The sequence below is a fragment of the Myxine glutinosa genome, chromosome 13, assembly GCF_964187855.1.
Source record: "Myxine glutinosa chromosome 13, kmMyxGlut1.1, whole genome shotgun sequence".
Taxonomy (NCBI): domain Eukaryota; kingdom Metazoa; phylum Chordata; class Myxini; order Myxiniformes; family Myxinidae; genus Myxine; species Myxine glutinosa.
In genome coordinates, this window is record NC_136273.1 from 60,825,069 (window position 1) to 60,851,745 (window position 26,677).

The window sequence follows — 26,677 nt, forward strand, 5'->3', positions numbered from 1 at the left end:
GACATCTAAGAGCATAGGGTACAAAACCAGAAAGGAGGCAGTAGAAGACAGAGAGACCACCGACCTATCAGCGATGGCGTAGTGATGAGCCCATAGGCGCAGCTTCGTCATGGTAGATTCCAATAATCTTGAAGGTCTTGGTTTATACAGCATCAGGCTGAGCGAGATGTGAGGCAAGGGAGTCAGCCCAGGGGGGAGAGCAGTCCTCCATCAAGCTACCTTGTAGGTGAATAGGAGTTCAGGTGTGCCAAGGAAGGACTTTGCACAATGGAGGATGCTCAGTCAGTGTCTGGCTTTGGAAGTCAACTTTGAAATGTGATTTGCCCAAGAAATATAATGGCAGATGGACACAAATGTTTTAAATGACCATCTGGACATCAACACAGCTGCGCTGGTACCCCTGCGTTCCCTGTTTTGTTCTATTCCACACAGGTCTGAGTACGAAGCTTGTTATCCGATGGATGATGGACAACTCTCCGGACTCGGACTCACCGTTCGCTCTGTGTGTTCAAACACCTCCCGCGCTTCCTCGAAGTCGCACTCCTCCTCGATGCACTCTCTCTCGAGTGAGCCAAGCTTCGTCTCCTCCAGAAAGGAATTTGCTCTCACTCTCCTCGAACCCAACACGGTTCTCGCTTCTCTGGAGCCCAGGAACACTCACAGACCCAGCGATTGGTGTTATTCATGGCTCATCATTTACGAGGGACATGCACAGCTCATCATTTATGATTTTAACATCGCAATTCACACCCTGCACCCTCCACGATGATTATGAAGAAATCAAATCGATATCAAATGTAAATGCAGAGACAATTGTATGAAACGGGAAAATCAAGGTGAACACCCAAGCCAAGTTTCCATTGAAAGAAACAGGTTCTTCTGCTTTCATGGCAACCTGAACATTTCCAAAGCAAAAACAATGATCCAGTAAGGAAATCAATTCGAGATGGACAGCCCCTACTGGCCCGTAAAGATTCCCCTCTCCCCATTGGGTTCGTGGATCAGCAAGACCCTTTAGCAACACCCGCAGACATCTTCAACGCACAAAACAAGGCTCTCACCTTGTCCACCTGTACATGTCCTGCATGTTAGGCTCAGAAGAAAGAGGACAGACGTCCATAGTGTACGAGGAACCATGTTTTCCAAAACAAACGCCTGCCTGCCCTTTACAAAACCCACTGTTCAAGGGTCGAGCAAAGTCCGGTGATTGGGGGGGGGGGGCGGAGGGGGCGATCGGTGTGGATCGATACTTTGCAGCCTTTGATCCTCTAATAATTCGCTTCGACCAAAGTCTTGGGGAGGAATTTTTAATCTCGAATATTTACGATGGTCGAGGAGTGTTTGGATTAAATGGACCTTCTGTGACCACTGAGAGTTTAGGGGTCAGAGTGGTATCCCTGGAGGTTCACTGAACATATGTGGATCAATGCGGCGTCTGTAAACAGTGACACGTGATACCATGTCAGGGGCATTGGCAGCTTTTTCAAATGGGTGGAAGGGGTGGGTGTGATCCAAGCTGCGTTGGTGAGTTAACCTGTTAGAAACAGACAATGTTATTGCGTCTAGTACGATAAACATGAAAGAAAACATCACTGGGTAATTATACTTTTGGGGAATTAATAATTTTTTTACCACGTGAAGATGAGGTTGAAGGTTGGGAGCTGCTTCACTCCCTTTGACTCCTCCTTGTTCCATGTTCTTGCTTCGCCAGATCCTCCTGAAGACTCACGAATGTATTTGTATCTGTACAAGAATTGTCTGTGATGGGAAAGCTGCGACTCAGAGCGATCGTTGTCCTCCATATTGTCCTGAAAGGCGAGAGGAGTGATTAAACGCACCTGCACCGGCAACGTGAGCACTCCCCTCCCCTCTCACACACCGACAACATCGACGAGAACAGCTGCGACGTTCAACGATCTGAGGATGGGGTCATGGAGGGCTCCGGCTCTTCATTTCCCTGGAAATGCTGGGGAGCCAACCTGGCAGAGGGTGGGTTTGGGATAGCTATTTCTGCACAACATAATGGATACCTAGGGGAGGGGGGGGGGGTTTGGGAGAGGAGCTGTATGCATATAATATAATGCTTGTTATGAGGGGTGTTTTAAAAGGTGTACAAATGAGATGCAATGGTCCCCCAAATATTCCTACAGGTCGCACAAGATCTGCCTGCAACCCTCGTATGGTGAAACTGCCAAAATCAAGACTCTCTTCTCCCCTTCACTCCTTCATTCCTCTTTTCTCCCGCCTCTGGAACAAACTCCCACACTCCCTTCAATCCCACTCCTCCCTCCAGGTCTTTAAAACAGCTGTTCACCACCATCTCTTATCTTTCCCCATCCAAAACCTTGATCTTTTCTACCTCCGTTAATTCACCCCAGAGCCACTTTTCTGAAATACCGACTTCTTTCCTGGAAGTCCTAGCAGTGTCCATGTGTTTTTTGTTTGTTTGTTTTTTACTCCATGTGTTTTTTTTTACATCCTTCACCCCCCACCTCCTCTGCCCACGACTCCTCTCCCCAAGCCTTCTCCCTCCCACAGATCTCCCGATGTCCCTGCTCTCAAATGTTGTACTTGTGTGCTTCCGCCTCTGTCCCCATCGTGTCTCCTCCTCCCTTTATTTTGTCTTATGATTTCGTTTGTTTTTTTTGTCATTAATGTTAGCTCTTACACGAGTCTCGATCTTGTATACAAAAAAAACAAAAAAAAACATAGAAAAAAAAACATATATATATATATTGTTGCGGATATGAGGATTGTATTTTTTTGATTGTGTAATATTGCTTGAATATGGCCCCTCCTGCCTCCAGAGTTGTGTAAAGGTAAAAAGGGCGTCCCGGTAGTTAATTCCATAAAGCATCCATTGAAGGACACTATAATACCCTTGTTCAGTAGTTTATATCCTTATTATGTGTTTTAGGGTAAGGCCTTGTCTTCCATTAGAATGACACTCCATTGCACCAAGTGAAAGAGATAGATTCCCTTCATCCTTCATTCCCATTCCCAAAACCTCCATTTCCCCTTTCGTCAATTGCCATTCGCATTGCCAACTACAATTGCCGCCATTGGCCACAAGGCAGGGTCGGGGAAGAAAGGCGTGCCCGCCCATCGTCATCAAGGGCGGAGCCAGAGGGTCGCGCGACCAACCAGGGGCGAGGTGAGCACACCGATGGGCGTGTCCTGAAGGCCGGCGGCTTAATCGCCGGAGGCGCTATAAAAGCGCGCGCGCAAGAGTGACCAGGACTGAGCTGCGTGGTGAGGTGCAAAGAAAAGAGCTGGGTCGTCAGAGGAGAGCTGAGTAAAAGGGTCCAAGAGAGAGCTGAGTTGTGAGGTCCAAGGCTGAGCTGCGTGGTGAGGTGCAAAGAAAAGAGCTGGGTTGTGGGGTCCGAGAGAGAGAAGGGAGATCATCCAGCAGTGATTCTTGTTCAAAGGAGATCATCCAGGGAAGCACAAAGCCTGCTATTCGTCGCCTTGCTCGCCAGCAGCAGCGTCCACAGCAGCAACAACACTCGACAGCCGCTTGGGGCCTGGACGGCAGTTTGGAGCAGGGTCGCGAAGGAACGGCGGCTGCCCAATGCGCCGATCGTGCTGCAGGACCCGTTGGACCTCCCTCTCCCTCAAAACATCCACCTGCCATCCCTATCATCATTCCCCGTGTGAGTCCGTTTCTGTTTGTTCTGTCCTGGGTAGTTAATTAAGTCTGTATAAGCTAGTATTTTCACTGTGTCTCTAAAAGCTTCTGTATATTATTTTATTATCTTTCCTTCTCCTTGGTTATTTTGAGCCTGTACATAGTAAATAAATTTAGTAGTATTTTCAACCTTTGCTTCGTCTTCTTATTCCTTTTCTTCACATCCGTCGTCTTTGTCTTTTCCCTCATTGAATATCTGTGGCGCGATACGGCCAACGTTCGAGTGAATCGGGTGAATCGGGGAAACTGTTAGGTCGCGGTGCCTCCGCTCGGCAAACATTACATCCTTAACCGCGGACCGTAACAATTGGTGTCAGGAGTGTCGGATTCGGACCTGGGACTAAATTCATTTAGCCCAAATTTTGGACACAATTGTACAATTGGCGTAACAATTGGTGTTGGGAGCGGGGTCGGACCCGAAGCGCGCTTAACGCGCTCAAAATTACGAGCTGCTGGAAATTGTTTTATTTTTAAAGAAAAACCCGAATTTTGAAATCGTGCCATGGCTGGTCAAGGCGATCGTATGCAGGTGGGTGAGCTAGAAGAGGGGTTAGGAGTAACCCAGGATCAAATGGAGGGGAGCAATGAGGAGAACATTGGCAATGTGGTTGAGGAGGTTTCAGGCGCGCAAAATGGCGCTATCGCGCACGAGGTTACGGGCGCGCAAAATGGCACCTCGCACATGGCTACGGCGACCGTGCCCGCGACTGTAGCAGCGCCACCGGTGGATTCGAACCTTTTTTTGTTACAAATGGGGGCCCTTATGGAGAGGCTAGAAGCAAAAATGGATGCTCAAAGCGATAAGTCCACCCGAGAGCAAAGAGAAATGGGTGAGCAATTGGGGGTAATGAGGGATGAAGCGAGGGCTCAGAGTGAGCAATTGGGGGTAATGAGGGACGAAGCGAGGGGTACCGGTGAGGCATTAGACAAGAAATTTGGGAAGTTAGATGACAAATTTGAGGGGTTAGACAACGGGATAAAAGAGGTGAAAAATGGGTTGAGGGGGCTAGAAAATAGGATGGAAGGCAAATTGCGGGAAATAGGGGAGCAATCCGCCCGAGAAATTAAACAAATGGGATAGCAGATAGAGGAGGTGATAATCGGGGTAGAAACCAAAGTGGATGCTCAAAGGGATGAATTGGGACAGATGAGGGTGGCATCTACAAAAGAGAGGGAGGAGATGAAAGAGGAGATACGACGAGGTGTAAGTGAGGAGGTCTCGGGGGTACGCGAGGAGGTAAAGTGAGGTGAAAAGCGTATGGAGAAAGAAGTGATGAATAATACGGCGAGGTTACAAGGGGGCATAGAGGGTCTGACGAGGGGAGTAGAACAGCTGACAGTGGGACAAAAGGAACTAGTGGACCAAGTGGAAAAGAACACTGCAATAATCGGGGGGTTAAAAGCGACACAAAAAGACATTAAGAACGAATTAATAGCGACACAGAAGGAATGTCAGATGGTACATGAGGGGTTGACGAAGAAGTTGGAAGAGGTGACAGAAGTAATGGAGACGAAGGACCGAGAGGTGAGGACGCACATAGAAACGGTTAAAGTGGCGTTAGAGGAAGAGATAGAGGGGGCGCACAGGGAGATGAAGGAGGTAAAGGAAAAATTAGAGGAGGTGGAAGAAGGGGTGAGTGAAATTAAGAAGAGACGGAGGGAAACTAAAAAGGAGATAAGGGAGGAAGTGATGGAGTATGTGCAAGGTCTGTGTTCAAATCATGATTATGTGCTCACTAACCAAATAAAGAGTTTGCAGGTGGCAGGGGAGTGTGCGAACAGCGAGTGTGCACGAGATGTGTGGTGTGTAACAGGGAGTGCGTTGGTGGAATGTACGGACGGCGTTGGAGCACCGAGCTCGGTGAGGGTGAAAGGGGTAGCGTATGCGTGTGAGCATGTCGGTGAAGCATCGACGGTAACCGGGTTAGCGGTTAGAGCGACGGATAGCCGATGCGAGCACTCGGTGCGAGGAGCCCTTTGTTGGATGCGAGGCCCGGCGCGGATCGATACTGCGTCGCTTCTCTTCGAAGCGTCGTTGCCGATTCGGGCTTGGCCCCGCCCCGCACGGTCGAGTCCGGGCCTTGTCGGGCGAGGCGACCAGTCCGGTTCAAGGGCGAGTGGGAAGAAGCGGAACGGTGCCCCCTGGCGGGGACGGGGTTCCGACCGGGGGAGATTGCGCCATCGGGCCCGGGACTGCAAGGTCGGTACCGAGATGCGCCGAGATGGTGCGTGGAATCTCGGCCCGACCAAACCACCTCCCTTGAACCGAAAGCCGGACGGATTCAACCTGCAGGCGACCAAACCACCCGAATTCATTGCTCGGCTTTGCGAAGCCGAGTTTAATGATGTGATTACGCACCGAGGCTAGGATATAGCAGACTGTGATGATGATGATAGTAATAGTGTTTTTGATCCGAAATTTAGAAAAGTGAGTAGAATTGGCGCTAATTGACAAATTTTTGATTTGTGGAAATTGGACGAGCAAAATTTATAGTATGAGATGCCCCATGTGATGGGATGGCCAATCCACCATCCCTCACAGCGGGGGGCAAAGGAGCACTAGATTTATGGGGTTTATGGCAGTGTAAGCTCGCCGAGGGAGGGTTTGGATAATGTGTAGGGACCTAGAAGATGACCTTAGGTAACGTTAAGGTTAGGTAGTGACTGATACCTGTAGTGGGGACGCAGGTAGATTAGAGTGGATGATAATGACGTGGCATGTGCTTAGTTTAAAGGGAAGACGGGGAGCACTAAGTTAGCAGGGCACCAGGTAGATTAGATGATGCCGTGTGAATGGTTACAAAGGTGTGATTGCACAGGTGTGCAACTGAACAGGTGTGTGGAGCAGTGTATGAGTGAGTGATAGTGATGTGTGTTGTGTTGACCAAATGGTCCAGGAAGGAAGGAGGGTGCAGGTGGCACCAGGTGTGATTGCACAGGTGTGCAACGACAGGTGTATGGGGAATGGTTGTGTGGAATAAATGGAGTGTGGAATATATGGAGTATTGGAATGGATGGTCATGGAGTGAGCATGGTGGAAACTATGGAGTGGAGTGGATGGTGCGAAGGCGTGAATGGGGGAAGAGTGGACCCCCATCACGAATACCTGGGGCGGGTAGTGTAAGTGTTAGGTAGAGGGTACAGGTAAATTGTGGTTGGATATTGGCATCTGTGGTGCGGGTGAGAGAATGGTATTTGGATGGGTGCATTAGTGTTGTGGAAATGGCTGTGCGTGTAGCCTGTTAGTGTGTGTAGTTGGTTTGGGCACTCCACCACTGTGAGGATGTCGGCCAGGTGAGGCCGCAGGTGGGCTCTGGGAGCCGGTAATTGTTGTGGATGGGGCCCGAGGATCCGGAGGACGGACCCGGGTAGCCCAGTGCCAGAGGGCACCGAGTGGGGTGACAGAGCCAGGAGGGGCCTTCCCCAGTAGATAGGTTAGGTTAAGGAGCAGGTAAGCTCGGGTGGCAACTACAGTGGTGGAGGTGTGCAGGTGGGTAGACCTGCTGGGAGAGCTGCACGTCTCAGCCCAGAAATTGTGCAAGGGCACCGGGAGATGAATCGGGGGAGTGAGACCCCAAATTGAGAAGCACCACAGTTTGGTCAATGGGAATTGGTTTTTAGAACCCATCGTGTAAGTTGGCCAATGGATTGGCAGGGAAAGACCCCGGGTAGTGTAAAGCGTGTTAAAGTCATTTAGAGGATAGTTAGGATTGAAGTCTCCTCGCACCATCTACATCCACTCACCTGAGATGACGTACCTCTACACCATGCCAGGTTGTTTGATTATTTTTGATGCAAATGTTTGGAATGTGAGATGCATCATGACGTGGGTGTGACATTGTGCTTTGTGTTCCATTTCTTCCTCCTTATGAGGATTGATGATGAATTGGGTGATGGCAAATTTTGAAGTAGAGGGAGTGAAGACGAATTTGGTATAGGGGGAAGATGTGACGGTAGCGACGGATTTGTAAATGTGTAGATTTTGTACATATGGGGTAAGGGCAAGGGTAGTGTAGGTGACATGGGGGGGTGACGTACTGTAGGGACGAGCTTTCTCACTTCGCTCTCCGTACGCACTTCGCCTTGCATTGCCTTTGTTGATGTGTACCCTTGTGACCTTACCCCTCGCTCATCTGTCTTCCCCCCTTTTGTCTCCCACATGAGGACGTGTGCGCCACTGGGCACCGAGGGGAGCGTGCGTGAGTCCGCCATTGTGCGCCCGGAACTCCCAGAACCAGCTGTCTGCATCGATGCACCACATTATGGACCACATGTCTGTGGCCGAGCACCACTGATGGACCCCATGGGTTGGGGCATGGCCCCTCTGCTGGAACCGGCCATGAGGGCCCGAAATCTTGCTGGCGGACCTTGATCACAGGGCACCGATGCCCCACAGGTGAACCACACTAGTCGGCCCTGTGGGCCATAAATAAAATAAATAAAAATGGACACGTTGGGTGCATTTCATTTTCGGTTCAAATAGGCCGCCAGTAAGAAAATGAAAGAAAATGACAACATCTGGAAGAGAGCAAATAGCCAGCAGAGGGAGCCGAAGAGCAAGAGACCACCTGCAGGGTTAGGGGTTGTCGATTTATTTTATGCATTGAACACTGATGACTGTGCACCGATTGGTGCTTGAGGGTGTGTTGGTGCGTTTTGGGTGCTTTCATGGTGCGTCGATGCAGAGCAGACTGTCTCCCCCCCAGAAAGAACAATCACAGGTCCTGGGTTGCGTTTTGTAAATAAAGTAACGTCAGTGTAAATAATGCTCCCCACCGTCAATGTATAGTTTGAAGACCATTCCGCAATTCGGTTAACTGTGGGCGTGAGTCTGTTAGGTAGGGTGCAATGGAGCAGCGGGACATATTTATCTATGTTTTAAAACTGTCGCACTCAGGGTCAGGTTAAAAGTAGAGGGAACTACACCTACGTGTCACACTAAATTAAAGTTGTAGGCCCGGGTGGTGCCTAAGAGGAGGAGGGTGCAGTGTTGCGTATATGAGGATTGTATTTTTTTGATTGTGTAATATTGCTTGAATATGGCCCCTCCTGCCTCCAGAGTTGTGTAAAGGTAAAAAGGGCGTCCTGGTAGTTAATTCCATAAAGCATCCATTGAAGGACACTATAATACCCTTGTTCAGTAGTTTATATCCTTATTATGTGTTTTAGGGTAAGGCCTTGTCTTCCATTAGAATGACACTCCATTGCACCAAGTGAAATAGATAGATTCCCATTCCCAAAACCTCCATTTCCCCTTTCGTCAATTGCCATTCGCATTGCCAACTACAATTGCCGCCATTGGCCACGAGGCAGGGTCGGGGAAGAAAGGCGTGCCCGCCCGTCGTCATCAAGGGCGGAGCCAGAGGGTCGTGCGACCAACCAGGGCCGAGGTGAGCACACCGATGGGCGTGTCCTGAAGGCCGGCGGCTTAATCGCCGGAGGCACTATAAAAGCGCGCGCAAGAGTGACCAGGGCTGAGCTGCGTGGTGAGGTGCAAAGAAAAGAGCTGGGTCGTCAGAGGAGAGCTGAGTAAAAGGGTCCAAGAGAGAGCTGAGTTGTGAGGTCCAAGGCTGAGCTGCGTGGTGAGGTGCAAAGAAAAGAGCTGGGTTGCGGGGTCCGAGAGAGAGAAGGGAGATCATCCAGCAGTGATTCTTGTTCAAAGGAGATCATCCAGGGAAGCACAAAGCCTGCTATTCGTCGCCTTGCTCGCCAGCAGCAGCGTCCACAGCAGCAACAACACTCGACAGCCGCTTGGAGCCTGGACGGCAGTTTGGAGCAGGGCCGCGAAGGAACGGCGGCTGCCCAACGCGCCGATCATGCTGCACAATACAACTCCAAGCCATCCACCTCCACCATTCCTATCATCATTCCCCGTGTGAGTCGTCTTCGTTTGTTCTGTCCTGGGTATTAATTAAGTTTGTATAAGCTAGTAATTTTCACTGTGTCTCTAAAAGCTTCTGTATATTATTTTATTATCTTTCCTTCTCCTTGGTTATTTTGAGCCTGTACATAGTAAATAAATTTAGTAGTATTTTCAACCTTTGCTTCGTCTTCTTATTCCTTTTCTTCACATCCGTCGTCTTTGTCTTTTCCCTCATTGAATATCTGTGGCGCGATACGGCCAACGTTCGAGTGAATCGGGTGAATCGGGGAAACTGTTAGGTCGCGGTGCCTCCGGCTCCGCTCGGCAAACATTACATCCTTAACCGCGGACCGTAACAATATATACATACAAAAACACACACACACACATGATACTTGTATATTGGAACTAACAATTATAATAATTACAATTTTCAATTTTTATATATCGATTGAGGTTTTTTTTTAAAACAGACGCGTTTACGGTTTTTTACATAAATGTTCATTTACGGACGCTTTACGACAGTTCAGGGATTTTTTTCCGGTGTACCGGCTTCGATATCCATTGGCACGCCAAATAACAGCTTTCCACGACACCCGGAAGGTACCGAACATTAGTATCAGTCAGTGAGTCAGTCAGGTGGCTCACCTGACTGAGTGATTCAGTGGCTAACCCCCGCTCTTGCAGGGAAAATGGCCTTAAAATGCCTGTTGTTGTTGTGTTGATTCAGTCAGTGGTTAGAAAGAGCTTTTTATATTAGATATACCTGTGTATATTGTCCACCTGTACATGTTCTGCTCCACTTATGACATCTGAGTCACAACCATATATATATATATATATATATATATATTGGACAATTCTCCTGAAGACAATGTAACCTTCCGATCTCCACCCGAGGATCTTTCTACGAACTCACGAACTCATGAATATACACGGGACAAGCAAATTGACGTGCTCTCCGCAGGACCGCGTGCTTCGACATGCATCACCCTCTGCTGGCACTGCACCACCTCCTTCTATATCTTTACCTCCGTCACCAAGGGCGGATGGAGGTTATGTTTTCAACCCTGTCTGTCTGTTTGTCCGTTTGTCCGTCCGTTTGTGAACAAAATATCTCAAAAAGTTGTGGACGGATTCGGACGAAATCTTTCAGAGATGTAGTGTATGTGACACCGACAAAATAGATTCGATGTTGGTGAGGATCTGAATATGGATTCGGATATGAGAATTATTTAATTTTTAAAGTGATTCTTCACCATTGGAGATATGGCCAAAAACGATACATAGCAGGATATCTCAAAAAGGTATGGATGGATTTGGACGAAAATTGGTGGACAGGTTGTGAGTCTGACAAGGACGAATCGATTCAAATTTTGTGAAGATCTGAATATGGATTCAGATATGAGAATTATTTAATTTTTTAAAGTGATCCTTCACCATTTGGGAGATAGGTCTAAAACTAACATACAGCAGGATATCTCAAAACGTTATTGATGGATTTGGACGAAACTTGTTGGACAGGTTGTATAAGTGACGAGGACGAATCGACTCAATTTTGGTGAAGATCCGGATCCGGCTCGTAGAAATTTTAAAGTGATTCTTCACCATTGAGTGATATGGACAACCAGGTGGAGGTACGTGCCCTCTCCTGAGTGCTGTTGTATAGGTCATTAGTAAGTATGTAGGTCGGCACAGCCTATACGTTGTCTAGTTTGGGTTCGATTCCGACATGATTATAAGGTGTCGGATTGGTGTTTGGCAGGCAGGAGATGCATCACTAGTCCTGACAGGATGTCCATCGGGTGGAAGCTAAGCCGGCTGTCCCACCTGCTGCCATTGATCGCTGGTTCCGCCACATGAGCATCCTTTGACGAAGTCGAGGGACCGTCGGCACCTGTCCCCGAGAGGTGAACACCATCCGGTCCATTCTTCGGTGGAAACCGACACGGGGCCCCAATAAATCTCAGTGAGGTTATGGGATCGGAGGAGTAAATGGTTTATTCATTCATTCATTCATTCATACATACTTTTTTTTTTTTTGAACTATTGTGAGCATCTTGTTCGCAGAACTTGAACGATCATCGTGGGGATTCTCGTGTCTGTCGTTTAAACTTTACCAAATTAAACCCCACTTTGGTGAAATATCGAGAACAATGATTATTGTGATCGTGATGATTTTAACGTCGCAGGTATTACCGATCCGGCGAGAAAAAGAAGTACCACCTGGTTGTAAGACCTTTCATCCCAGATCTGTGGTCACGTTCTCTAATCCCATCAAGCGATGTAATCTGGTCATGTCACGTGACACGCGAAAAAGCGCGGGAACGGTTTTGGAGGATTGAAAAGGTTCTCGACGTGAGAACAACGTTGTTATTGTTAATTTTGCCTTAAGTTATAAACTCGTCTTTAAGTTACCGGGTTTCCTTTATCGTAATATTTCACAACAACCACAAAGGTATAGCTGACTCTGCCCAATATGACGTCAGAAGCCCAAAGGAGTGGTGGTATCAGAATGACGTCACTACTCACGACCAACCGGGATATGAACGAATTACCATGGCAACAGGCATCAGATGTCGATGACATCAGATGGCAACGGCTGCCAGGCGTGGCTCGGACAGCATCCTCTGCGCGTGACCCGTATGGTCGGAATAGACAGGTGGACGAATTGTGGGGCAGGACCGGCGCGTGGACACGGATCGTAGCAGAGAGACGGTCCGGGCAGGTAGAGAAGAGCCATTGGTACCTGGACGTGCTGAGCGCGCGCAATGCGCAACATACGTGGGACATGGCGGCGGAGGCTCTGGCGAGAGCTCTGAGCAACGTGACCGACGGTGTGGGTGAGTGTGCGAGGAGGGAGAATGATTGTGTGAGTGTGTGCATCGAGTGCGGTGACCGCGGGCAATGTCATCGGCACTCGGCATGAACTGAGAGCGATCCCGATTTAAAGGACCGCTTGGCCGGGTCTCGCTGCCAACCTGGTCATCATCGCCCATTGTGTTTCTATACTACTACTGTACCTGTACCTGTACCATCGTTATCATGTGTGCTTGGGGTAAAACGGGGTATCCCGCCCGTATCCGGGTAATCTTGTAGGAGCGCTCGTCGCCGTTAGTGAGGGTCCACCACGAAAGCGCCCATGTTGTGCGGTGCCAGCAGGGGGTGACGCATGCCGAAGCACGCGGTCCATCTGGTTCATGTAAATATCCTCGGTTCGACGTCGGAAGGTTACATTGTCTTGAGCTGAATAGTCCACCATATATATACGTATATGGTTGTGACTCAGATGTCATAACTCATAAGTGTGTAATTTATACCTCCACCACTGAAGGTGGACGCAGGTTATGTTTTCACCCCTGTCTGTCTGTTTGTCTGTGAGCAGGATATCTGAAAAGGTTGAGGACGGATTCGGACGAAATTTGGTGGACAGGTTGGGTGTGTGACAAGGAAGAATTGATATCATTTTGGTGAAGATCCGGATACAAGAGTTTTTTAAAAATACAAGAGATTCTTCACCATTGAGAGATCGGGCCAAACACGATGCGCAGCACGATATTTAAAAAAAGTTGTGGACGGCTTATGACAAAAATTAGTGGATGAGTTGGGTAAGTGACAAGAACAATCCGATTCGATTTTGGTTCATGTCCGATCCAGATCTGACCTTTCTGTAGGATACAAAATGTAACCTGTTCAGCCTGGTGGAGGTGTGGGCTCAACTGAGTGACGTTCTACTTCCTGTCCATATTTTCATTTAATACTTTTATTTGTATTCATATATGTATTTTTTTTTTCATTTCTTTCTTTTTCTAGATATATTTATTCATTTTATTTATATTTTAATTTATATTTTATTTAAAATTTTATTTACATCTTAATTTATATTTACGTTTTTATATTTATATTTGTTTATTTTTGGGTTATCTTTGTTGGAGTACCGGATATAGTGTATCAGGAAACGTACAGTGCAATGTGTTGTTGTGTCGATATCAATCAATGATTTATTCTAACATGATCGATAAATCATATAGTGCATTAGTTATGACATTTTAATATATCATGGCGTCATATTAATCATCGTTTTTCTACATGAGAGTAAAAATCGAATGTATTTTTCACCTTATTAAATAGCATCACATTGTCCATACAATGAAGTAAGCTTTCATGGTACCTGGTTGGTAAAGTACCTTTTGGTAAGGAAATATTTACACCATGTCCGGTACCTGAAAAGACGAAGAAAGTGAGACCGATCAAACAGATAAACATTACCAGGTGGTATTTGATAAACACAGTAAGTTTGTCTTTCCTCACCATCCTCACCTTAAGCTGCAGTTTAATCTTCCCAAAATTATATGAACAATAGATATGAGGGACAACTCAAAAGGACATCTATTTATTACGTATATGGACTGGGGTGTTGGGGTGGAGGGGTCGTGAGTAAGGGCTCACGTAATAAATTAAAATAGAGAAAATGAGGAGAAGGGAGGATGAAAGGGAAAGGGAAAGGGAAAGGGGAGGGGGGAGGATTTTAGGAAGAAGGGAAAAGTCTTGAGGGGAGCTAGGAGTACGGAGGGGGCAAGTATTCTGGAGGAGTCAAAGTTCCATCATATTGTGTATGTAATAAATAGATGTTCCCTCGTATGCTCGAGGGTCTGTTCACAAATGTATGAAAAAAAAATTTGCGAATTTCTTTATGTACTTTGTATACAACAAATCTAGGATCATGGAAGAATGAGAATGCTCCCCCCTGTTTTTAACTGAGTTGTAACCATCCGCTCTGCACCTCTTCCCCCTTTCCCTCCCATCTCTTTCTCGGCTTGCTTGTTCCATACACCACCCTCTCCTCCCAATACTCCTTTTCCTCGTAACCTTTTATTCCATCTTCTTTAGAACATACAACCTCTCCCCCCTTTTTTATTTTCTTCTTCCAAATTCTCACGTCTCACCTTCCTATTCTCAATTTATTTTGACCCCCTCCCAAGCCCAATTCCGCCCTTCACATATATAATATATGATATTATATATGATAACCTTTTATGGAAAATGATAACCTTTTATGGAACGTTCCTGGAATCGAATGGTTGCAGAAACTTTCCCTTTTGTTGTTGGACGTTCTTCGGTTGTATCTTTTTATTCCTATCGCACATTGTATGAGTTTGGTGTTCAAACTGAAGCTTAATTGTCGTGTCTCAAATGTATAAAATGATGATTTCCTCATTTGAAATAACTGAATTGTATTCTCCCTTTTCCCTTGCTTCCCCATCAGAGGAGCTGCTCCAGCCGGGATTACGTCCGCTGCTCGCCTTTCAAATACGCACCTTGCTGGCTAGAAGGGTTGCCTATCTCTCAGGTATGGTGTATCATTTTAATATACAGCAGTAAAACTGTGGTAACATAAGTTAGAATGATAACATGAGATCCCACATCATGGTAAAGACGTTGTTTTAGTAAAACCGTAATTTATCCTCGTACTGGGGCAGCTACCCAGGTGAGCTTCAGGTCATTGGTCCTCTACATTTTTTATTATGGCAGTAATGAATGGATGGGATTCCGTGGGCAGTTCCACCTGTCGACATCAAACAGAAAGTGGAAAAACCAGGGGAAATTGACTTGGTTACCATAGTAATCGTTATTACGGCAAACAACAGGATACTGTTCATACAGGCCCTTTTATGAACACAGGTGCATAGGGCAAATAAGGTAGCGGAGCTAGTGTTTAGAGTTGCTCCAGCTAATGTGGGGACAATGAGTGGGGAAAAGGCGGAAAGTGGTGGAAATGTTAAGAAGAAAGGCAGACGTCATATATGTGTGTCCTGCACACACATCATATACACTTCTGCACACACATCATATATGTGTGTGCAGGAGACGAGATGGAGGGGGAAGAGGTTAAAGAGGGTGTTGGTGTGCTAGTTGTAGGAAAGTTGGAACAGAAAGTTTTGGAAGTTTCGAGATAATGAGAATTTGGGTGAGAATTTGCCGGCGGTTGTTTCAGGACGTGTTGGCAATTGAAAAGTTATGAAGTTATTGGCCTCATGGTGGTTACATTTTGCCTTTGGGCCGGCAGCAGTACTACCAGACCCCACATCCCAATATTCACTTTAGAGCGGCCTTTGGTGGTCTCAAAACGGACTTCAATGTCAACGTGTGGTAGCGTATAATCTTGCCCAGATTCTGAAGTACCTACTCCAAAAACGTGGGACCTCCAAGTGCTACGGTTCGGGCGTGAGAGGGTAACGTACAAACACACAAACAAACACACAAACACACACACACACACACACACACGGAAATATTTACAAGATTTCAACATTTTCAATGCACAACAAGTACTGCAACCCCGATGTAGTTTTGTCCTGGGCAGCACTGGGTACCCCACCCAAGCTCGATCACCCGATTAAGATCAAGAAGAAGATTGATGTTTTAAGCTGTAGCAAAAATGAACCCAACGGTGCACCACGGCAATGATGGGTCAAAAAAAAAGGAAAAGAATAGAAAGACTACTTCCATAAGTTGTTGTGGTGTTGTTTTTGTTTTGTATGCAGCCTTTGGCTGCTTGGTTGCATCACTTTCCTGGGAGTGCTGCTGATGCAGTGCCTCCTGTAACTAGTAATCTGGTACTCATTTTGCTAACCTCAGAATGATGACAGGCTGAGTCAGCCCACCTGGTCTTATTTCAATGCCATGATGGGAGATCCAATTCAAGAACCCGAAGATCTTAAGCCATCCTCCTCAAATGTTAAGCCAAAACCTGGCAAGGATTTGGTGAGGGTAGTTGTGTCATTATATAAGTGGCCAAGAACATCAGTAACTAGAACTGCCACTTTATAACTGCTGGCAGTGATGACCGGTTTCCTCCGCCTTCCCACTTTCATACAACCCCGCTTTCATTGGACACGCTTTCATTGGACACGCTTTCATTGGACACGCTTTCATTGGACACGCTTTGATACAACCCCACTTTGATACAACCCCGCTTTGATACATCCCCGCTTTCATACAACCCCGCTTTCATACAACCCCACTTTCATACAACGTTGCTTTCATACAACCCCACTTTCATACAACCCCACTTTCATACAACGTTGCTTTCATACAACCCCACTTTCATACAACCCCACTTTCATACAACGTTGCTTTCATACAACCCCACTTTCATCATAATTAAAGCTACACTGAAATGTCTGCACTGCAGATGATAAATGTAGAGTTTCTTCTTCTTCACACAATAACAACTGCTACCTTCCAGACTGAACAACCAATCATGTTGAAAATTTAAACACTTGTTCGACTTGACGACATCTACATTCTTTTAAAGTTTCACGTTGATCAATCAAGCGGTTCAAGATAATGATATAAAAAAATTCCCTTCAATTATTTATGGCTGCGAAACCAAACAACCAATCATGTTGAAATTTTAAACACTTGTTTCACTTGACACCTACTATATTCCTTTAAAGGTTCACGTCGATCAATGAAGCAATTCAATAGATACAAGGTTTTTAAGATTCCCGTTGAATAACTTATCGCTGACAAACCATGTGCCCGATCGCGAATTCCAAAAGGTGTTTTTAGCACTCAGACATGGGGAACATATGTGTGAAGTTTCCACTCAATATGATTTTAAAAATGAGGGAGGAGGTAGGTTTTAAAGGTTTATCCTTCAAAAAGTTATAACTCCCAAACCATGTGACGTATGACGTCATTACCCGAGAACATCTTGTTCGTCATGGGTATGCGATTATGCCTGCCATGGTTGGCCTCGATCTGTTCAGCCGTTTCAGAGAAAAAGGGGTTTTAGTGTTGTTCACAAAATACAATAAGGCGGCCAAACCATGTGATGTATGAGGTCGAAATTTTTTGGATTCTCTTTTTTTTTTTTCACTTAGGCCATGTAAAAAATATATCATATTCATGGCATCAAGGGTTCTATTTGTCGAATTCTAACCTTGTAACGTTAGCACTTTTAATATCCTAAATAAACATTTTTTGGTCCCATTGCAAAGTTCTATAGAATGAGCCATGACTAAAATTTTTCCATTGAGCCGTTTCGGAGATATACGTAGAGGGGAAAATTTTAAGGTTTTTTTTTTTCAAGATGGCACCCATACCACGTGACATATAACATCATAATTCGCAGTAAAAATTATACATGTCTAGCCAATCACTTGGTGAAAATTTCGTGTCAATCGGACCAACATTTGTTGAGAACATTGATTTGAAAGTTTTCCGACATGAAAAAAAGGGGAGGAAGAAGAATAAAAATTCAGCATAGAAACAATAGGTTTTCCTCTACATTGTATGAAAAAACCCAGCGCTACGGAAGCAGTTGTATACACAGTAATAAGACGACATTGATTGACGGTTTAGGAGATGGAGGCTTGTGGTTCCTCGATCATATACTGACAAGACGGATGGACATTAACCAATTGCTTAACATTGCTTTTCGCTTTACTTGCGCGGGGTAACAGCTGGTGGAGGATGTACTGAGTCATTCAAAGTGAAAGTAGGTTTACATCAAGGATCAGTGTTGAGTCCCTTGCTTCTGTACTAGTTCTAGAAGAACTTACAAAGAGGTGAAGGTAGCATCCCCATGGGAACTATTATATGCAGATTGCTTCGTCTTAACAGCAAAAATAGAATTATATGTAAAGGAGATGTTTTTTTTAGAATTGAGGGTGAATCTAGGTAAGACGAAACTGAGGATTGAGGGTGGAGAGGAAGGAGAAATGAAGGAGAGTGGTAAATGGCCCTGTGGGAGTTGTGGTAAGGGAGTAGGGTGAAATTATATTCAGTGTGTGTCTTGATAAAGGTGGTGTCATTATAAATACAGTGGAGTTGAGGGAAGTCTGGGTATAGTGACTGGTAGTAACAGATGTAAAAAGTGCATGGTTGGAAATCAGGATGTAGAGAACATGAGGTAATGGATATGAGATTTGTGGTTAAGCTGGAAAAAGGTTAACAATTTTTATTACTTGGGAGATTTATTTGTATTTTTGTATTGAAATTTGCCCGAAACATGGCTGAGAGCCACTACATGTGAAGGGCTACAAAGAAAAAGAAGAGGAGGAAAAAGTGGCAGAACATTCACATAGTCCTGAAACGAGGACACCTCTTCACAGGATCACTGTGCAGGAGGGGGTAACTAGGCCAGGTGGAAAAATAAATTTTCATTCCCCCATTGGGTGTTTTTACAAGACTCACAGACAGACAGACAGACAGACAGACAGAAGTGAAAGCATAACCTCTGTCCACCTTCAGTGGCGGAGGAAACGAGATTGCTTGTTTAGCATCCCCATCTAAACCATCAGCTCATGATGTACGATGGAACTCAAGTTCGAATTCTTACATATACGAAATGTTTTTGTCCATCGGCTGCTAATGTCCTTGTAATTCACAGTAAAGTATACTAAAGTATACTGTGTGTTGTGTATAAGCTCCTCCATGAGCCTTAGATCAATGGTAAAAAAAAAAAAATTGTTGCCCACAATTTGATACGTTGTGTATGCGGAGTGTCCGCATCATCATGTCCACCCACATTTAGTAATTGAACAGAATCAAAAAGCACCTGCAGTACCTGCGGTCTGACGATGAGTGAAAGCAGAAGTAAATTGACTCACAATTATGGAACTTGGTTAGAAAGCTGAATGGAGTTTGTTGTTCCATCAAATCGATGTTTCTTACCCACTTTTGATATTCGTAAAGTGATAAGAAACTACCAGTTCAGAAATACAAGTGAAACTGTCAATCAGTTAGGTTAGTTGTACCAGGTATGGATAGAGTGTTCCATTTTAAGTGGTCTGACCTTTCCAAATGCGGACCCTGAGAAAAGGAAGTAATTAGTAGGCAATTTATATCAACAGGAAAAGGACAATATTTGCTCATGCCTCAAAGAGCCTCATCTGAAAAACAGGATGTTTTCAATCAGGTTGGAAAGTGCTTGCCATGTAACTGTCCAGATCTGGATTTGATCCCAGCTCTCAATCGAATCAAACTACCAACCACTGTGGTACTAGCAGGGGTTGCCACATGGTGGAGCATGTTCTCTGTTATTGCAGTTAAATACCAACCTTGGTATATTTTGCGACATTTAGGCCTTTGCATTGGTGGTTACGTACAGTGCCTTCAGAAAGTATTCACACCCCTTGACTTTTTCGCATTTTGTTGTGTTACAGCCTGAATTTAAAATTGATTAAATTGAGATTTTTTGTCACCGTTCTACACAAAAGTATCCCATAATGACAAAGTGAAAATGTGTTTTTGGAATTTTCTTTCCATTTTTTATTGAAAACGAAATAAAAAATATCTAACTTACATAAGTATTCAGCCCCCTGAGTCAATACTTCGTAGAAGCGCCTTTGGCAGTGATTACAGCTTCCAGTCTTCTTGGGTATGTCTGTATAGTTTTGCAAATCTGGATTTGGGGATTTTCTCCCATTCTTCCTTGCAGATTTGCTGAGGCTCTGTAAAGTTGAATGGGGAGTGATGGTGAATAGCAATCTTCAAGTCTTTCCACAGATTCTCAATGGAATTCAAGTCTGGGCTTTGGCTGGGCAACTCAAGGACTTTCACATTCTTGTTCTGCAACTATTCCAGTGTTGCTTTGGCTGTATGCTTGGGGTCATTGTCCTGATGCAACGTAAATGTTCGCTGCAGTCTCAGGTCCTTTGTACTCTGAAGCAGGTTCTTGTCAAGAATTTGCCAGTATTTGGCTCCATTCATTGTTCCCTCAACCCTTACAAGTCTCTCAGTCCCTCCCGCTGAAAAGCATCCCCATAGCATGATGCTGCCACCACTATGCTTCACGGAAGGGTTCATGTTAGATGGTTGATGAGCCGTGCTTGGTTTCTGCCAGACTTAGTGCTTTGCACTATCTTTTCACCCGTCTTTCTGTTTATTTGTTTGTTTGTCTGTGAGCAAGATATCTCAAAAGGTTAAGAACAGATTTGGATGAAACTTGGAAGACAGCTTTGGTGTGTGACAACGACGAATTGATTAGATTTTGTTGAAGATCCGGATCTGAATAGTAGAATTTAAATAAAGTTTTTTTAGGTGATTCTTCACCATTGATAGGGCCAAAACGATATATAGCATGACATCTCAAAAAGTTGTGGACGCTTTATGACAATACTTGGTGTGTGAGTTGGGTAGGTCACAAGAAGAACCGATTAGATTCTGGTTCCGGTCTGAATCCAGATCTGACCTATCAGTGGGATACAAAACAAACTGTTCAGCCTGTCGGAGGTACGCGCTCTACCGAGTGTCGTTCTAGTTTGTTATTGATTTATCTTCTCCGGTTGCAAATCCCAATAAATAACTTTACAAATAACAGATGATATCAGATGAATATGAGTCTGTTTGGGATAGGCAGGTTTGTCAGTTTGAGTGGTAAAGACTTCATTATTCTCCTTGTTCAGGAAAGTGTCATATCGGGCTGTTTATTGGAAAATATTTCAGACCATATAGTTAGATGAGGTGACGCCTGGAATTTGTGCTACTACTGGTGTGTTTGCTTTGTGTTGTGTGTGTTTTTTGTGTGCTTCAGGTGGGAAGAGTCGATCTGGCAGCTTGATCATAACCTTCCCCTATACAACAGAAGCCTCTACTGAGTCGAGTGAAGACTTCCACACAGTCCTTACATATCTCTCCAGTATCCCTAGGTACGTAATCTTCCATTTGATCGTAGAGGGCTGTCTTCCCTTTGGGTTCAAAATTCCATGGAGATTTAGGCAAATCCAAAAAGATTGCTCTTCCTAAAGTATTTGGAGATGGGTCGGTTCCATTCGGGAGATTTTGTAACACATAAGGCAGGGTTGAGATTGTGTGAAGAGGGTAATCAAAGAAAGGAGAAGAGTCGCTGACAAACTTCAAGTCGGTGTTGAATGGAAAGCCTCCCCAGCCATTTATATTGAATATCATTAAACCTGCTCATCGATATTTGGCAAATTGATCGAATCAACCTTCATCGATCTCGCTTAGACCCACATTTTACACAAACACATTATCGTATTACATACGGCACTAGAATGTACAAACATTACACACCGTACTACAATGTACAAACATTACACACCGTACTACAACGTACAAACATTACACACCGTACCACAACACACAAACATTACACACCGTACAACAACACACAAACATTACACGCAGTGCTACAACACACAAACATTACACACCGTACAACAACACACAAACATTACACACAGTGCTACCATGTACAAACATTACACACCCTTCTACAACACACAAACATTACATACCATACTACAACTCACAGATATTACATGCCATACAAAACACACCATACTACAACACACAAACATTACACACCATACTACAACACACAAACATTACACACCATATTACAACACACAAGCATTACACACCATACTACAACACACAAACATTACACACTGTACGACAACACACAAACATTACACACCGTACTACAACACACAAACATTACACACTGTACCACAACACAAACATTACACACTGTACTACAACACACAAACATTACACACCCTACTACAACATACAAACATTACCCACCGTACTACAACACACAAACATTACACACCATACTACAACACACAAACATTACACACCGTACTACAACACACAAACATTACACACCGTACTACAACACACAAACATTACACACCGTACTACAACACACAAACATTACACACCGTACTACAACACACAAACATTACACACCATACTAAAACACACAAACATTACACACCGTACTACAACACACAAACACTACACACCGTACTACAACACACAAACATTACACACCATACTACAACACACAAACATTACACACCGTACTACAATGTACAAACATTACACACCGTACTACAATGTACAAACATTGAATGCCATACAAAACACACAAACCTTACATACTGTACTGCAACTCCATCTCCTTTACGTGCTCTCAGGAAACCTCCCAGATGTATGAACTGTCTCATAGTCTCAACAATCGTTACATTGTGATGTAGAATGTAACAAGAACACCCTCACAAATGCTTTTGTAGCAAAACAAAGGGAATGCAGTTGGCAAAAAGAAACAGAAATGATTGAAATTTCCACTCAAACAATCCAATCGTTGTTGAATCCAATCGTTTTGGACAATTAGCGTGAACCCTGTAGGTCCATGTGTCAGTTTCCAAGGAGATGGCATGGATGTGCGACACTCCAAGACCCGTCCACGGTAAATAATCAGCTATGGACAGTCCTGGAATGTCTCTGGGCATTCTAGGATGAGGCGTGCACACGGCAGGGTAAACACTGAATATTATTTGCTTACCCCAAGTCTCCCTGCGGGCACTTAAAAGACATCGACAAAGCATGGAGTGGCACCACCTGCAGACGACTCAGTACATTCTGCCATAGCTTCAGGCAATCGCAAAGGTCTCAAACCTAGTAACACATTTAAATAGGATATTATCACTAACAGCCTGTGGGTGCTGGTTCCCATATTTCTGGGAGCATAGCTGTGCCACTGATACGGGCCACTGATGCAGTGCCCTGTAGGTTCTTCTTCTTTATTTAACGGCCACAATTAGTCTTATGGTCTTGTGGGGTTGGCCGGAGGAGGTTTTTGGCCCAAGTCTTTCATGAAGCAGCTGTCCTGGCCTGACATTCAAGTAAGTAGTCAGGGCAGGAATTTGTCATTTGTTCAAGGTGCCGGCGATAACTCGCCTACTCTTCACGAAAGGCAGCGTGGAATATTTATTGTCCACCAACGATTGCAGGTAGATGGGACTCCAGTTTAACATCCATCCTTGGGACAGCACACACATTGATATGCCTTGCCCTGCCTGTGAAACACCAGGATGACAGTTTATAGCTTGGTCAATATATGTATGCACAGTGCCTATTGAAAGTCCACACCCCCTTTCAAATTTTTCACCTTGTGTTGCCTTATAGCCTGAATTAAATTGCATAAAATCAGAACTTTTCCACCTTTATTTACAAATCGTATTCCACAACTTCCAAGTGAAAAACAAATCCCGCAAGTTTCAGAAAATTAATAAAAAATACAAAACCAGGATATCTTGGTTGGATAAGTGTCCACTCCCCTGAGTTAAAACTTGGTGGAAGCACCTTTGGCAAAAATTACAGCTGTGAGTCTGTTGGGATAGGTCTCTAGCAACTTTGCACACCTTGATTGGCCAATATTTGCCCATTCTTCTGTACAAAACTGTTCAAGCTTAGTAAAGTTGTGTGTGGAGCGTTGATGGACAGCAATCTTCAAGTCATACAACCGATTTTCGATTGGATTTAGGTCGGGGCTCTGACTGGGCCACTCAAGGACATTTCTATTTTTGTTCCTTAGCCACTCCACTGTAGCTTTGGCTGTATGCTTTGGGTCGTCATGCTGAAAGGTGAACTTCCATCCAAATTTCAGCTTTCTTGCAGAGGGCAGCAGGTTTTCCTCCAGGATTCTTCTGCATTTTGCTCCATCCATTTTCCCTTCTATCCTGACAAGTGCCCCAGTCCCTGCTGATGAGAAACATCCCCATAACATGATGCTGCCACCACCATGCTCCACAGTAGGGGTGGTGTTCTTTGGGTGATGTGCTGTGTTGGGTTTGTGCCAAACGTAACGTTTTGCAGTTAGGCCATAAAGTTTCGGCAAACCACAAAACGTTTTGCCGCATGGCTTCAGAATCTCCGGAGTGGTTTTTTGCACACCTCAAATGGGACTCAAGGTGGGCTTTTTTGAGTAATGGTTTCCTTCTTGCCACCCTACTGTACAGGTTAGAATTGTGGAGTGCTTGGGATATTGTTGTCACATGCACACAGTGACCAGTCTTTGCCACAAAGGCCTGTAGCTCTTTCAAAGTTGCCATTGACCTCTTGTTGGCCTCTTTGATCAGTCTCCTCCTTGCTTGGTCATTCAGTTTGGAGGGACGGCCTGATCTTGGCAGGGTCTTGGTGGTACCATACGCCTTCCTCTTCTTAATGATTGTCTTGATTGTGCTCCAAGGGATATTCACGGTGTTTGAAATATTTTTATACCCATCCCCTAATCTGTGCCTTTCCACAACTTTATCCTGGAGGAATTTTGAAAGCTCCTTGGTGCTTATGCTTGAGCCTTTGCTGTGAAATACACTACCCAGCAGAGGAAATCTACAGGAACAACTAATTTAATTCTGAAATAATCATAATCACTACAATTTAACACAGGTGGAGATCAATTAACTTGGTGTGTGATTTTGAAGGTGATCGGTTACACCTGAGCTAATTTACAATTGCTAGTCTAAGGGGGAGAGTGGGGGGTCGGGGGGGGGGGGGTGGACACTTATCCAATGAAGATATTCTAGTTTTGTATTTTCAATTAAATTTCTGAAATTTGTAGAATTTGTTTTTCACTTGGAAGTTGTGGGTTACGATGTGTAAATAAAGGTGGAAAAAGTCAGATTTATTGCAAGTTAATTCCAGACTATAAGGCAACAAAAGGTGAAAATTTTGAAAAGGGGGTGTACACTTTCTATGGGCACTGTAGATATCACTAATTGCTCCCCTCACCTCTAGTCCTCCACAGGGAAAGTCTCATTTATTGGACTGTATTATTTATTGCAAATATTTCAATGGACGGAATCCATAACTTTGTATTTATTGTAATCCTCTGTGTTGTATTCAGTTTTGTGCACCCGGCATTTTGAAAGGCGTCTCCCCTCGTTGATTATAAATGCTTAAAGAGATCTGCATTTGAAGATGCAATGTACTCACTTAAACCTGAGTTTTAATTTTGTCATTAAACTGCCCCTTACAGTGCATTCAGAAAGTATTCAGACCCCTTCACTTTTTTCACATTTTGTTATGTTGCAGCCTCATGCTGAAATCGCTTAAATTCATTTTTTCCCTCATCAATCTACACTCAATACCCCATAATGACAAAGAGAAAACAGGATTTTAGAAAGTTTTGCAAATTTATTAAAAGGAAAAAACTGAAATATCACATTTACATAAGTATTCATACCCTTTGCTATGACACTTGAAATTTAGCTCAGGTGCCTCGCATTTCTCTTGATCATCTTTGAGATGTTTCTTCACCTTGATTGGAGTCCACCTGTGGTAAATTCAATTGATTGGACATGATTTGGAAAGACACACCCTGTCTATATAAGGTCTCACAGCTGACAATCCATATCAGAGCAAAAACCAAGCCATGAGGTCGAAGGAACGGCCTGCAGAGCTCAGAGACAGGATTGTGTCGAGGCACAGATCTGGGGAAGCCGACAAAAAAATTTCTTCTGCATTGAAGGTTCCCAAGAGCACAATGGCCTCCATAATACTTAAATGGAAGAAATTTGGAACAACCAGGACTCTTCCAAGAGCTGGCCGCCCGGCCAAACTGAGCAATCGGGGGAGAAGGGCCTTAGAAATAGAGGTGACCAAGAACCCGATGGTCACTCTGGCTGAGCTCCAGAGGTCCTGTGTGGAGATGGGAGAAACTTCCAGAAGGACAACCATCACTGCAACACTCCACCGATCTGCGCTTTATGGCAGAGTGGCCAGACGGAAGCCTCTCCTCAGTAAAAGACACATGAAAGCCCGCTTGGAGTTTGCAAAAAAGCACCTAAAGGACTCTCAGACTGTGAGAAACAAGATTCTGTGGTCTGAAGAAACCAAGATTGAACTGTTTGGCCTCAATTCTAAGCGTCATGTCTGAAGGAAACCAGGCACCGCTCATCACCTGCCCAATACCATCCCAATGGTGAAGCATGGTGGTGGCAGCATCATGCTGTGGGGGTGTTTTTCAGCAGCAGGGACTGGGGGACTGGTCAGGGTTGAGGGAACAATGAACGGAGCAAAGTACAGAGATTTCCTTAATGAAAATCTGAAACAGAGCGCTCAGGACCTCAGACTGGGCCGAAGGTTCACCTTCCAACAGGACAATGACCCGAAGCACACAGCCAAGACAGCGCAGCAGTGGCTTTGGGACAACTCTGTGAAGGTCCTTGAGTGGCCCAGCCAGAGCCCTGACTTGAACCCAATCGGACATCTCTGGAGAGACCTGAAAATGGCTGTCCACCGACGGTCCCCATCCAACCTGACAGAGCATGAGAGGATCTGCAGAGAAGAATGGCGGAAAA

The 26,677-nt window shown here is 44.9% G+C and overlaps 2 protein-coding genes across 6 annotated transcripts in view; one reads left to right on the plus strand and one right to left on the minus strand.

Moving 5' to 3' along the window:
- The window catches only part of LOC137438971 (coagulation factor VII-like), a 54,243-nt gene extending 52,853 nt beyond the window's left edge, over nt 1–1,390 (minus strand). The window contains exons 1-2 of the mRNA XM_068134491.2: nt 1,062–1,390; nt 493–656 (exon numbers count right to left, since the gene is read on the minus strand). Of these exons, the coding sequence (XP_067990592.1) occupies nt 493–656; nt 1,062–1,137 (240 nt within the window). The 5' untranslated portion in view covers nt 1,138–1,390. The remainder of the gene's footprint in view (nt 1–492; nt 657–1,061) is intronic.
- A 106-nt stretch (nt 1,391–1,496) lies between these two features.
- LOC137438969 (guanine nucleotide exchange factor DBS) overlaps nt 1,497–26,677 on the plus strand; it is a 161,978-nt gene continuing 136,797 nt past the window's right edge. For 2 of the 5 annotated variants that reach the window (XM_068134488.2, XM_078767574.1), the window contains exons 1-4: nt 1,832–1,989; nt 2,151–2,293; nt 14,818–14,901; nt 21,097–21,211. In XM_068134488.2, the coding sequence (XP_067990589.2) occupies nt 1,964–1,989; nt 2,151–2,293; nt 14,818–14,901; nt 21,097–21,211 (368 nt within the window). In that variant the 5' untranslated portion in view covers nt 1,832–1,963. Of the gene's footprint in view, nt 1,525–1,711; nt 1,990–2,150; nt 2,294–12,208; nt 12,395–14,817; nt 14,902–21,096; nt 21,212–26,677 lie in introns of those variants that run through there. The other 3 variants (XM_078767573.1, XM_078767572.1, XM_068134490.2) reach the window with 3 other exon arrangements.